The sequence below is a fragment of the Oncorhynchus clarkii genome, chromosome 4 (genome assembly GCF_045791955.1).
Source record: "Oncorhynchus clarkii lewisi isolate Uvic-CL-2024 chromosome 4, UVic_Ocla_1.0, whole genome shotgun sequence".
Lineage (NCBI taxonomy): Eukaryota > Metazoa > Chordata > Actinopteri > Salmoniformes > Salmonidae > Oncorhynchus > Oncorhynchus clarkii.
Window position 1 is genome coordinate 65,208,200 of NC_092150.1, and position 13,101 is coordinate 65,221,300.

The 13,101-nt window shown below is 41.4% G+C and overlaps 1 protein-coding gene across 1 annotated transcript; it reads right to left on the reverse strand.

The window, feature by feature from the left end:
- Nucleotides 1–652: 652 nt before the first annotated feature.
- On the reverse strand, nt 653–6,911 carry LOC139408031 (regulatory factor X, 6). The gene is made up of 19 exons (XM_071151861.1): nt 6,722–6,911; nt 6,115–6,268; nt 5,839–5,962; nt 5,634–5,695; nt 5,458–5,535; nt 5,342–5,369; nt 5,057–5,164; nt 4,851–4,928; nt 4,656–4,769; nt 4,506–4,555; nt 4,195–4,354; nt 3,678–3,819; nt 3,478–3,587; nt 3,277–3,394; nt 2,528–2,650; nt 2,141–2,350; nt 1,427–1,945; nt 985–1,197; nt 653–825 (listed from the first exon to the last, which is right to left on the reverse strand). The coding sequence occupies exons 1-19, from the start codon at nt 6,909–6,911 to the stop codon at nt 653–655; spliced, it is 2,754 nt and encodes a 917-aa protein (XP_071007962.1).
- Nucleotides 6,912–13,101: the final 6,190 nt, after the last annotated feature.

Genomic DNA, 13,101 nt, shown 5'->3' on the forward strand with positions numbered 1-13,101 from the left:
GGGTGAAGTAGGCCATCATATGGGTGAAGTAGGCCATCATATGGGTGAAGTAAGCCATCATATGGGTGAAGTAGGCCATCATATGGGTGAGGTAGGCCATCATATGGGTGAAGTAGGCCATCATATGGGTGAGGTAGGCCATCATATGGGTGAAGTAGGCCATCATATGGGTGAAGTAGGCCATCATATGGGTGAAGTAGGCCATCATATGGGTGAAGTAGGCCATCATATGGGTGAAGTTTTTTGCCATCAGACCTTCCTAATTCTCACTTGAAACAGTTTTTGTGTTTAATAGGCTAAAATAAACATTATCTTAAAATCTTACTACAGAGTGATATGTCAAGCAATTTATAGTCTATGATATTTCAGAATTAGATATAACTATTGATCACAAAGTAGTCTGGATGTAGTGAACTACTTTTTGAAAGTAACATTTTCTTAAGGGTAGCTTTAGTGTATCTTCACTTCTTCCAGTATGAAGTAATTGGTAACTTGGTAAACTACATTTTCAGAGTAGTTTCCCCAACGCTAAGGCTACACAAGAGAGATACACTGAGCATATTTCTGTCTGTGATCTGCGTCACTGTTTACAGTGACTGAGTGGTGTGGGAGGAGCTTGAGGAGTGTTGGTGGTGGAAGGGACAGTCACGGCTCACGTTCCTCCTCCACTAGACCCCATGAACACAGTGTTGATGGGGGGCAGCGATGACATCATGTCCCGTACCTCAGATGGTGCCCGGTGAGGAAGCAGTGCATCCTGGGAGTGGAACTGGGCAGGACCTCCGTACATGCAGGGTGCAGAGACCGAGGAGGGGAGGGTAGGAGCTACAGCAGAGAGAAAACAAGTAAACGAAATAGTATCTTTAAAAAAAAAAAACATTTTCTGTCATTTACTACAATCATTCTTGTCTTGCATTCATTGTTTCATCCATTGCTACAGATTGAACATTGGAGTTCCCTATCAATCCATAATTTGTCACTGACCTCCAGGTGTGTGGGAGCCCAGTGAGTCAGACTCGGTGTAGTATGGCCCAGCCGTCTTCCTGCCCGTGTCATCCAGGATGTTGAGGGGGTCGTGTACTTCACCGTACACTGGGACTGAGCGGATACTGCTCACACTGCTGATAACTGACACATGCTGGTCTATCATGGAACCCAGCCTCTGGCTATCCAGGTAGTTACTGTTTCCGTAGTACCCTGAAAAACAGAGAGGTTCCTCTATGAGTAGAATACACATTTATGGTTCAACTTGTTTTTTTATTTACAATAATTCTTATTGTTAGGGCCCTTAATTATTTCTGACCAGGTGACGTGACCATGTGATCTAACCTTGATGAACTGACTAGTGAGGCCACGAAGTCTAGAAAAACTCAGGGCCCATTTTCTGATAATTCAATGGAGAAGACGTAGGTGTAGTCATTCATACCATTGTGTCCTGTTGCTGAGTAGGCAGACTCCTGACAGCCACTACTGTTTAACCCACTCCCATCAAAGTTGTATCCTACAGAGTCCAGTAGCTCAACCCCCTGAGTCTCCATCCCAGGATCAGGGACTGTGCTGTAATTGGAGGTGTGTCTGGAGCTGTAGGGGGACACTGCACAGCTGCTGTTGAAGTAGTCTTTGGCCAGGTGCTGTTCACTGAAGGACGGGTAGTGGCTGCTGTCAGAGCGGGTGAGGTAGGCAGTGGCCTGGGCGTGTGTCTGGGGCCTGAACACAGCCTGGTAGTTGGAGGTGGTGGGGTAGTAGCTGGGGCTGCTGGGAGGGAGGCTCTGGTACATGGTATCTGGGAAGGCTTGGCAGGAGATGTGGGGCTGGATGGTGGTGCAGGCGCTCTGGGGTCTGATGGCCATGGTGCCCTGGTTGATGACACTGCCCCTGTTCACCATGGCTGGGGAGATGGGAGGGGTCATCAGAGGGCCACTGTTCTGGGAAAAGTCCATTTGTCCTGGGGGCACAGAGGAAAGATTTTAGACAACACAATAGGTAGGATCCTTTACTACAAATGAGCAGTTGTCACACAAGTTTACATTTTATGTTAAACCAATGAAAGTATGAACAAAGCTAACATACAACGGGGATAAATTAAATTCAGAAACAAGTGACAAAATGAGTCATGTCACCCTTAAAAACATATTTGCACCTGATAGGCAGAATCCATCGGTTTCAGAGCCCTGGTAGATGGCCATGTTTGCTCCCGGAGCCTGCTGATGATTGGCTGACAGGGTCATGTATGCGTGTTCTGAGAGGGACTCGTTCTTCACAGACAGATCACTGGACACCGCACTGGGCTTGTTACGGTTGGCCAGGAAACAGGAGCTGGGGGAGGCAGTGAATGCCGCCTTGCTGGCATCTGAAAATAATCATAACAACGCACCTCAATGATCCTACTTCCTCCATTATTTCTCTGTACTGCTCCATAAAAACTGATAGTATTAATATGAAACGCAATAACAACTTACTAATGAAAAAGAACAATCAGAGTTATACATATAATTAGATAGTCTATGTATGTTATGTAATTGCTTACCTGCATTTCCCATGTACTTATCTAGGAGATTCTGAAGGTCTTGTTCTTTGTTGTTGTTGAATTGTGTCTCAATAGCCAGTAGGATATACTCATCCAGCAGCATGCGGATGAGATGGAACGAACCTGGGATAATAAAAAACACATCTCTTACTGTCCTAGTTCCCCACCAGAAATCTAATCTGGTTTTGATGTCACTATCATGACTTGATACTCAGCCAATCGCTAACAGCCTTCACCTTACAAACTGTGACAAGGCTCCAAAGGCTATTCTGTGCACAAATTTGCAGGTGCTGAGGGTTTGACCTGACCAGCTCCAGAGATCTGCTTTCCCGTAGGCTTTCATCTCACCAGGCATGCTGTTTGACTTGTAGGGTCATGTGATTCTCCCCCAGTCTGTTTGACTTGTGTTTGGTGATAGAGCCGCCAAATGGGGGTGAGGAAGGTGCATGGGAGAGGTCTGTCTTCAAACACAGTGCACGCAACCGATTGATAATGCTTTCTTTACTTGGGGCCAGGCCATTATAATTTATGGCTCATTGTAGCATTCTGTTCAGAGCCGGCCGAAAAGATACATGTGTTTGCGTCTGACGTAGTGACGGACCGTGTATCATTTAGACTCAGTAGTAATGGGAGAGTCTGAATTTAAAATACAAATAGAGAAGTTTGACAGCATTTCCTACATGTTGTAGTTGTTACATGGATATACAGGTTACCAGGGGAACTGTTAGAGGGACGTAGTAATTTCTTACCAAAACTGGTGGCGTTGTTCAATGTGAGGTTGTGCATAACACGTGCTCCAAAGAAACTCCACTTGAGGAGGAAGTCCTGAGCTCGCTTCTTTATGAACCGTCCGTTCTGCTTCCCAGGCTGGAGAGAAAGGAACAAACAGATTGGATGTCAACATCCAATCTGACAACCCCAATCTTAGATCTGAATTGGGGACAACGTACCTTAATGACCTTCTGCTCCACAACAGTGTCCAGCCACTCGATAAAGGATTCTACTGTGGCATTTTTCTTCAGTAGGTCTTTCAGCTCTTGGAACACTGTTATTGAGTCATCTAGCAAACATGATGAGAAAGCAAATTAACATTGTTTACAGGAATGAACCTGGCAGGGTTTTCCATGTACAATGCAAATGTTCTACTCACATTCAGAGTAGAGGTCAGAGTCTTGGTCTCCACTTGAGATGGTGAGAAGGGCTTGTGACCCTATGCTGTTCAAATCCACTTTATCTATATCCACCACCATTGAGTTCACCACATTCTGGTCAAAAAGAGCTGGTCTTGCAATCTGTTGTAAGAAAAGAAAATGACCAAAATAACCAAAATCAATCTGTTTCGTCGAAGTTCAGCGGTATAGTGTGCTTAAAATGTAAAGGTAATTTCAAATTGAGCCGACATATGCAGCGTTTACCGTAATTGCAGTCTCCGCAAGCGCGGAAACATTGCAACATTGCCTTTACATTTCTATCATGCCATAACGCCGACATTCAGTGCTACAGACTGAATCAAGCCCTAGGACGTCCAGTTTATATATACAATTTCAATTTCTTAAGAGTCATAATAAGATATGCGATATAGATACATTTGAGACACTTTTAAATGTCTTTGTAAAGTTAACACAATGATATTTATATTCCTCCCGTGCTGTAATACAGTGCTTTACCTGGGCAAGGTGTAAGAAGGAGGTCTGACGTTTTAGAGAGGACACAAATCTGCGTGCGATCTGGAGCTTCTTCTCTGAGAGGCATTCTGGGAGGTTTTCCAGAGAAGACACCATCCAGTGTTCCCAGTGCTTGGCAAAGTTACGGATGTCTGCCAGGAGACTGCAAACAGGACAATCTTTATACACAACAATACATCACCCGGAGAGACGGCAGCATCTTATTTCCGTTAATTTCATACACCATAAACCTTACAGCAAATCTGGTGTTTAGATGAGCAAAATACGAATGATGAAAGATGAAAATACTCTACCTTTCAGGCATCTCCTGCATCGTAGCAGGGATCAGGACATCTGTCAGAACCTGAAAAACACCAAATGGATAGTACAACCTGTCCAGTTGAGGTAGGAGTCCTTCAACAACTAATGAGGATGCTGCTCTATGATTCTGGAAAAACACCCACCTTATATAGTATAGAGTCACACACACAGAAGATGTCCACGATAATGGTGTTCTCCAGCAGGGGTAAGAGGTGGTCGGGCATTCCTTGCCAGAAATGCATCAGGAAATTCTGTATCTGAAACATTGTAAATAGAATCAGGAGACAATTCGTCAGATGTGGCTACAACATCTTATGTCTTGTTTTGGTATAGAATACCTCTTCGAAGTTGACATTGATGGCATTGTCCAGGATGCACTGACAATGTGTTTTGTACATCACGATGAGCGTGTCCACCTATTGGACATGTGAAGATAATCCATAATGGTTACAGGTGTTTTTGCAGAGGATACTGTACTGTATGTAATCAGCAAATCTTGATGGCAAAAGAAAGTTGAAATACTGATGAAAATAATACAACAAACCTTCTCTTTAGAGATGGAACTTTGAAGCACTAGATGCTGTGGACTTGGGAATTCTGGAAGCAAAGTTCCTGTTTTGGAACTGAGGGAGTATTTCCGAGTGAACCCTCCCTATTAAATAGAGGAATATCAAACTGTATCAATATTTTGACCTTGTAGTCATGACTAGTCATGTAGTCATGACTACAGTTTGAATGAATTAGATAACATGATTCATGTCTGTAATATCTCACATAAAAATGCATTAAAAAAAAATATATATATTTTAAATATATATGTCAATCTTACCTCATTGTTGAGTTTGCTCCCTGAAAATCTACAATCAGATATGAAATCAGACTGACATTAAATCCCATACTATCACAACAATTCCAAACATTTGACTTATTCTAGAATGATCTTACCTCGTCAAGCCTTTTCCTGAGTACACCAAGTTATAATAGGCACTGCTCTCTTTGATGCCAATCCCATAATAATGATATCTGTTAAATATCAACAAAATTAAGCATTTTATATTGAGACCGATCAGATCACTACAACAAGAAATCTTTTGAAAATAATATTTTCCACTATATCTTACTTTGAATGACCTCGGGTCCCAAGTCTTCTTGTTGTAAGAAGTGGAAATTTCTGCCTAATTGTCTAATATGCACAGAGAACGATACAAAAAAAACATAATAGCTTATTCCACCACAATTATTACTATGTTGTACTTACAGTATCTATAACATCTACCACGACCTATCCAGCCCACCACCTCAACTACAAGACATTACTCATCTCACCTTGCCAAATGTAGCAGCACAGGCTGGATCCAGTTTCTCCTTCCTACAGAAGTCTAGGTAGTGAGCATACAGGATGCAACGCGGCAGACAAACCCCTTCACAAACAGTGTAGTTTTCATCCAGCCTAGGGAACAAGCAGTCACAGAAATCCATGTAAAATCAATCACCAACAAGAAAAGAAACATTAACATTTGTAAGAAGGATTGTTATTATACAAGTGCATCACATCACAAGCTATATTATAGATTTCCATAGGTTGTGACTTTGGAACACTACCATTGAAGGGTCAAATGAGTCTGTTTCTTCTTGTCCTTGATGATCTGAGTGATGCTTTTCCTCGGGGTCGTCTGGTTGAAAGCCAAATCTTTAGAATACTCCAGGAGGTCCTGGTCCTCCTCAGAAGATGGGGTCTCATTGCTGTCATCTGCTTCTGACAGGGTTGTGGGGGAGAAAACTGTCATGAGGTGAAATATATATTTGAGTAGTTCAGGGCCATGACATCTTTCCAGATTGGTAGGTGGCTAAATTAACCATACAATTAGAAATAAGTACTCCCTATACAGGATTTTCAACACTCTTCAAAATTAACATAGCAGAGAAAATTGTATTTTTGTTCAACTGGGTCAGATTGAGTAGATTGTTTTTATGTGGTAAATAATACATTATTTTATTCTATCCTACCTATAAAAAAAATGAAAGAAGTATATTTTAGTGCAGGTATATTTAAAAAAAAAAAATCCTACAATTTAATGCAGCACAAACTGTATTAGTTGACATCGACAAATATGGCTCTTGTTTTGGATGTTATTCTTGTATGACTCTTGGGTGAAGAGGGAACCTCTCAGTCTATGTGTAGGCCTATTAATCTGACTTTATTCCTCACCTGATTTAATTCCCAAATCACCTTCCTCGTCAAACTTTGAGATTGAATGTCCATGGAAAGCACTGCGTAATTTTTCGTTAGATAAGGTGAGCTCCTCGGATGCACTGCAGAAATTATTGGTTGATGGTGAATGAACATGAAGAAATTGTCCATCCTGGATCGGGCTTCCTGTATTCCGTTTCATAGGCATGTTAAATGCAAAATAAAAAGTGAAAGTAAAAGAAAACAAATGAAAAATAGTTTAAATTAAACATTTAAATGCATGTGTTAGAAAATGTACACATTATCTTCAGGATGGGAACTATCCTATCCTCACAAATAAAATCCCCCAAATAAATTACTTTTCCCCCAATTTGATCCTCTCATAATAGGACAAGGAAACTGCCCACACTGCAAGGTCAAACGTTTTCTTTTGCCATTTTCTCTTGGAATAAGATAATAAAAAATATTTTCTTGTAATAGAAAAGGTAAAGTGCAGTTCTGTAGTCTCTCTTACTCTGATACTACCTTCCAGAGTCAATTAAACCTGTGCTGTGGTTTAACACCGACGTCACACTGGTGATTGCCTAGGTATTCATTTATCATATTTGCAGAGGACGGGGGGCTGATTCAGACGATCAATGATTAACTAAAAAAACATAATCTCTCCTTGGTCTGCTGTAGCCTAGGTTTGCACTCAGCCAGCCCAGCCTACCAGGGCGTCATGGCATAAGCAGATATGTTTTCTATAACTAGTAGGCCTCATTGAAAATGATAGAACGTACAGCAGTGTATTTGTCTACACATAATTATGATTTCCCATAGGCATATGCGAAATACCTAAATGCAACAGGTTCGGAGCAACAAGCAGGCCGCCCTAAACACATAAATTAGGCCTAGTTGTCCAAGGCAGGGTAATTATGGCAATTGCTACGCAGAAATGTCCCCCTCTAGTGTAGACAAGCCATTCGTTTTTCCTTTTGCGCTTAAATGATATCTGAACACAAGAAATATGTTTCTAATCTGAAATGTCATGAAATACCATAGAATTGTATCTACTATTTTCAAGGCAAAATCTCATCTCATTTCTCTAAGGGGAGAAAGTTCTAAATTGCTCGATGCAGCAGGTGGCAGGAAGTTAGATTTTTCTCCATCCTTTTTACGGTCACGGCTGTTGGCTGCTGCTCCGAAGTTGGATGTGTCTTCATTGAAATGAAGGTACAGTAATTTCTAACAACAAAAACGTGGCAGCCACGTGTTATTTGTCACTGAATTATCTTGTTTATTTTAGCTACCTGTCACCTTCCATGTGTAGTAGTTGTGTAATTTAGCTAGCTCGCTCATTTCCATGCGGAGAATGGCTAACGTTTGCTCGCTAGCTAGCTAGTGAATGAAATGGGAAGGTGTCTCAAGCACAGACAGAAATGTTTTACAGTAACTATAGTCTAAGCTTTTAATAGTAGCTAAATTCGTAGCCATATCTAAAGTAATGTTTGACTTTAGGAATTACATTCGATGTGTTAGTTGGTTAGTTCTACTGCTCATCATGACACGCATGTGAGGTCGATGTGTAGCACCAGCTAACGTTTACACTACATTACCAAAAGTATGTGGACACCTGCTCGTCGAACATCTCATTCCAAAATCATTGGCATTAATATGGAGTTTGTCCCCCGTTTGCTGCTATAACAGCCTCCACTCTTGTGGGGAGGCTTTCCACTAATGTTGGACACAGTAGACTATTTTCATTTTTTTTCTATTATAGTACATTGGATGCCTGTCATTCATATTCCATTCACCCAGTTCAATGTAACATCGATAGGTGTAGGGTACTTACTACATGATGCTCTAATTTTCCCTATACTCATATTGAGGTTCCTATAACCTAGCAGAGCACATAAGCGGAGTTGATTAAAATCCCCTCTCGGTGGTGCGCACTGCTCTGGTGCCCCATGTCCTTTCCTACAGCTCCGCTAAAAACTACTCCACACTTAGGGACGACAACTCCCGCTCCAAATTCGATCCATTCATTCAAATCACAATTTAACCAACAGCCATCTATTTGTTGTGACTACCTGGACCTAACAATTGTTTTACGTATTGAAACCAAACCATATGGATTTGAATGACGAGTATTTTGAATAAACATGAAAATGTGAATGTAAGAAGTGAACATAATTTCAAATAGGCTATATGTCATGTTTAACAGCATACAAACACTCTAAATAGGTCAGGCTCCCTGTCTGGCTCCTAAGTAGAAACATTTATTATTTAGGCTATATTATTTCAACAGGTCAAGACAGAAAGCCACAGCGTTTAAACGTTTTATTAAATCATTCTAGTTTATATATTGCGCATATAGGCTGTTTGCGCGTATAAACTGTGACTTAAAATTGCGCGTATAGGCTGTGACTTAAAATTGCGCATATAGGCTGTGACTTAGAATGAAATAAAAATGACTTATTAGTGCCTTTTGAATTCATTTTTAGAAACACGAGTTTGGGCAGTCTGCGGCTTCAGGCTCATGACAGTGCCTGGAGAACCAGCCAGCAGCAGAGAATGTCCTCTCCACATTTACAGAGCCTCTGGGAATGCTAAACACATTTTTGTCCACCCTAGCCAGGCTGGGCAGAGTTTTTTTGTTGTTGTTGTTGGTAGGCCTAAAGGTTTTTAGGCAAAATTACCTAATCAAAACAGAAAGTTCCCACATTCAAAGAACATGCCAGATCTATTGGGCCAACATCAATTGTATAGGTAATAGATCGAAAATGAAGAATGTTTGAGATCTGATTTTTAGTTTATAAATACTTTACTACAATGACACACTTAGTTATCTCTCATTCCTTTCTTTTAGCATGTGCAAGTAGTAAGTACACCATCATACTTTTGGGATCCTTGTCTTTTCAGATTCCACAATGATTCTTTAGTTGTGGACACTACATAACGGCACTCCATCTCTTGCTCTCTGGCCTCATCTTTGTAAGTTACCTTGATTTAGCACCTGTGTGTTTTATTAGTTTCTTAATAAAAATATATAGCGAACTCCATTACAGTAGCAAAAGCAAGGGGCTGTAGCAGCACACAAGTAGACTACAAATGCATGCTGGGGGTGGGCACTCCCTAAGCTCTTGAAGTGAATTCTACTGGAGCGAAATTGGAGTGGGCGAGAAGGCAACATAGGTACGCACAGGTCGAGATAAGACTTTGAGGTGACACATTCAATACCGCCTTGCACACTCTTGCCTGCATCTAGGTGATCTTGAGTGTAATCATTAGTCCAACAGTTGCAAACGAGAGTTACTATTGTACAAATTCAGATATGTTTATCCCCGTTTCGTTCTGTTTGCTTCCATTTAAGAAACATTTTTTAACAGAATCGGCGGAATGAATACACCCCTGATCACTCGTTAACACAGTTCACTTTCATAGCTGCCATGTTGTATTCCTTCTCATGTCTATGCACTCTCCTCTCACCTTTTCCCTTCGTTTGTGGACCTCAATGCACAACACATCAGCTGTATGTGACCAGGTGGAAAAAAACTTTCCAAACCATATCATAACCCCTACACACATAGTTGCCCTACATAGTTGTCACCATATTAGCTAAAGTAATGTCATAGTCAACATAGCTAATAGAACTAATGTGTTAGTAAACCCGCTGCAATCATGCAGTAACGTTAGTGTATAGTCAGTAGGCACTTTAACAGTTACACCGGCAGGCCCCGATGGCAAAAAAATAGTAAAGCCAAAGGCTTACCTTGGAAGAGTTGCACTGTTGTGTTGGATAGTCATAGCCAGCTAGCTAACATAGCATCCCTCTGTTTGAGCAGGCTAAACTAGCTAGCTGCATTTGCTAGCTACTGGTAAGTAAATTAAACTGGAAGTGAAACAAAATTAAATCTCTTGCTTCTCCATTTTTGAGTAAATACATTTGTTGAAAACTGTTAAACTATTGTCTTTCTCTCTTTGAGACAACTACTCACCACATTTTATGCACTGCAATGCTAGCTTTCTGTAGCTTATGCTTTAGTACTAGATTAATTCTCTGATCCTTTGATTGGGTGGACAACATGTCAGTTCATACTGCAAGTGCTCTGATAGGTTGGAGGATGTTCTCCGGAAGTTGTCATAATTATTGTATAAGTATGGAAGGGGGTGAGAACCTTGAGCCTCCTAGGTTATATATTGAAACCAATGTACCCAGAAGAAGATGGAAGCTAGCTGTCCCCCGGCTACACCATGGTGCTACCCTACAGAGTACTGTTGAGGCTACTGTCATGACGTTGGTCTTGGGGCTAGGTTTATGACAGTCATAAATACCTCTTTTCCCCTTTTTCCTCTCTCTACCCTACTGATGTTACATTTGCAAAACCCATGGTTAACATAGAGATTCTGGGAACATCAGAAGGTGGGGGGGGAAATTAACTATATTCTGGTAATCTGACCAGAATATAAAGCGTGAATGGTATGAACTTTGAACTCTTATTCACTACAGAAGTGATACCTCCTAGCCGTTGAGTTAGCAACAGCCGCTGCAAACGAGGGTTAGGAAGGAACAGATAGAGTATCCCGTCTACCACACAACGACGTTACTACAACGTATTCAATTTACCAGCAGAGACATTCTTCGAAGGACTCGGTCGGACAACACGGCCTTCCATCTACCACCAACTTACCGAATCGCAGCTGAGTAAATATTTATTGCATTTTCCTTTTCCAAATGGGCAGTAATTTAGAATACATAAGATGTTGTATTTACGATAGCACAGCTTCGCCCGTTGTACCTCAGTCTTCCAGCTCTTTCACTCAAACCCAGCCCCCTTTTTTTTGTGTAACCAGCTGTCATATCTGTTCCGCCCGCTAGGGACGTTTTCCTTTATGACGTAATTTGGAATCAAGTTATGATTTAAGTATGTGTAATTCTGTGTGATTAGTTAAGTATTTAGTAAATAAATAATTAAACCCAATTTTGTATTGCTGATTCAACTTGTTAGCCAGGGTTCGTGCAGATATCTGAAAGTTGTAAATTCTTGGTTGAGACTGAATTAAGATGCCGATTAATATTGATTGCTATTGATGTAAAATATTACTAGGTCTTTGAGAGTTTATTTGGAAGATAACAGCTCTATAAATATTATTTTTTTGGTGCCCGACTCTCTAGTTAATTACATTTACATGATTAGCTCAATCAGGTAATATTAATTACGGAGGAATTATTTTATAGAATAGCATGTCATATCACTTAATCCGGCATAGCCAAAGACACGACAGTACTGTAGACTTTAATTTCAAATTATTTGGTGACGTGAATATATTTAGTATAGCTTTACCTAAAAAGGATAACTTTTAAAATGTTTTACAGTTATGAAATTCACTGAGGATGGTCCTGCTCCTCTGAGGAGCCTCCACTGGTTGAAACATTGCTGCAGAGATTTGCTTCGATTCAGCCACGAGCATTAGTGAGGTTGGGAACTGATGTTGGGCGATTAGGCCTGGCTCGCAGTCGGCTTTCCAATTCATCCCAAAGGTGTTTGATGGAGTTGAGACCAGGGCTCTGTGCAGGCTAGAACAAGTTCTTCCACACCGATCTCGACAATCCATTTCTGCATGAATCTCGCTTTGTGCACGGGGGCATTGTCATGCGGAAACAGTAAAGGGCCTTCCCCAAACTGTTGCCACAAAGTTGGAAGCACAGAATTGTCTAGAATGTAATTGTATGCTGTAGCGTTAAGATTTCCCTTCACTGGAACTAAGGGTCTAACCCGAACCATGAAAAACAGCCCCAGACCATTATTCCTCCTCCACCAAACTTTATAGTTGGCACTATGCATTGGGGCAGGTAGTGTCTCCTGGCATCCGCCAAACCCAGATTTGTCTGTCGGACTGCCAGATGAAGTGTGATTCATCACTCCAAAAGAACGCATTTCCACTGCTTCAGTCCAATGGCGGCGAGCTTTACACCACTCCAACTGACGCTTGGCATTGCTTATGGTGATCTTAGGCTTGTGTGCGGCTGCTCGGCCATGGAAACTCATTCCATGAAGCTCCCGACGAACAGTGCTGACGTCGTTTCCAGAAGCAGTTTCGAACTTGATAGTGAGTGTTGCAACCGAGGACAGACGATCTTTACATGCAACGCACTCAGAGGTCCCATTCAGTGAGCTTGTGTGGCCTGCCACTTCGCGGCTGAGCCATTTTTGCTATTAGACATTTCCACTTCACATTTCCACTTTACAATAACAGCACTTACAGTTGACCGGGCAAGCTCTAGCAGGGCAGAAATTTGACGAACTGACTAATTGGAAATGTGGCATCCTATGATGGTGCCATGTTTGAAAGTCACTGAGCTCTTCAGTAAGACCATTCTACTTCCAGTGCGTGTCTATGGAGATTGCATGGCT

Bases quoted from the DNA above. Each gene is read 5' to 3' on its own strand.
- LOC139408031 (XM_071151861.1), bottom strand. From the start codon at position 6,911: ATGCCTATGAAACGGAATACAGGAAGCCCGATCCAGGATGGACAATTT. The intron at 5,370-5,457 runs GTAAGATCATTC...ATCTGATTGTAG, and splicing joins TCAGGAAAAGGCTTGACGAG to ATTTTCAGGGAGCAAACTCA. The intron at 4,770-4,850 runs GTATTCTATACC...ACAATGTTTCAG, and splicing joins TCAATGTCAACTTCGAAGAG to ATACAGAATTTCCTGATGCA.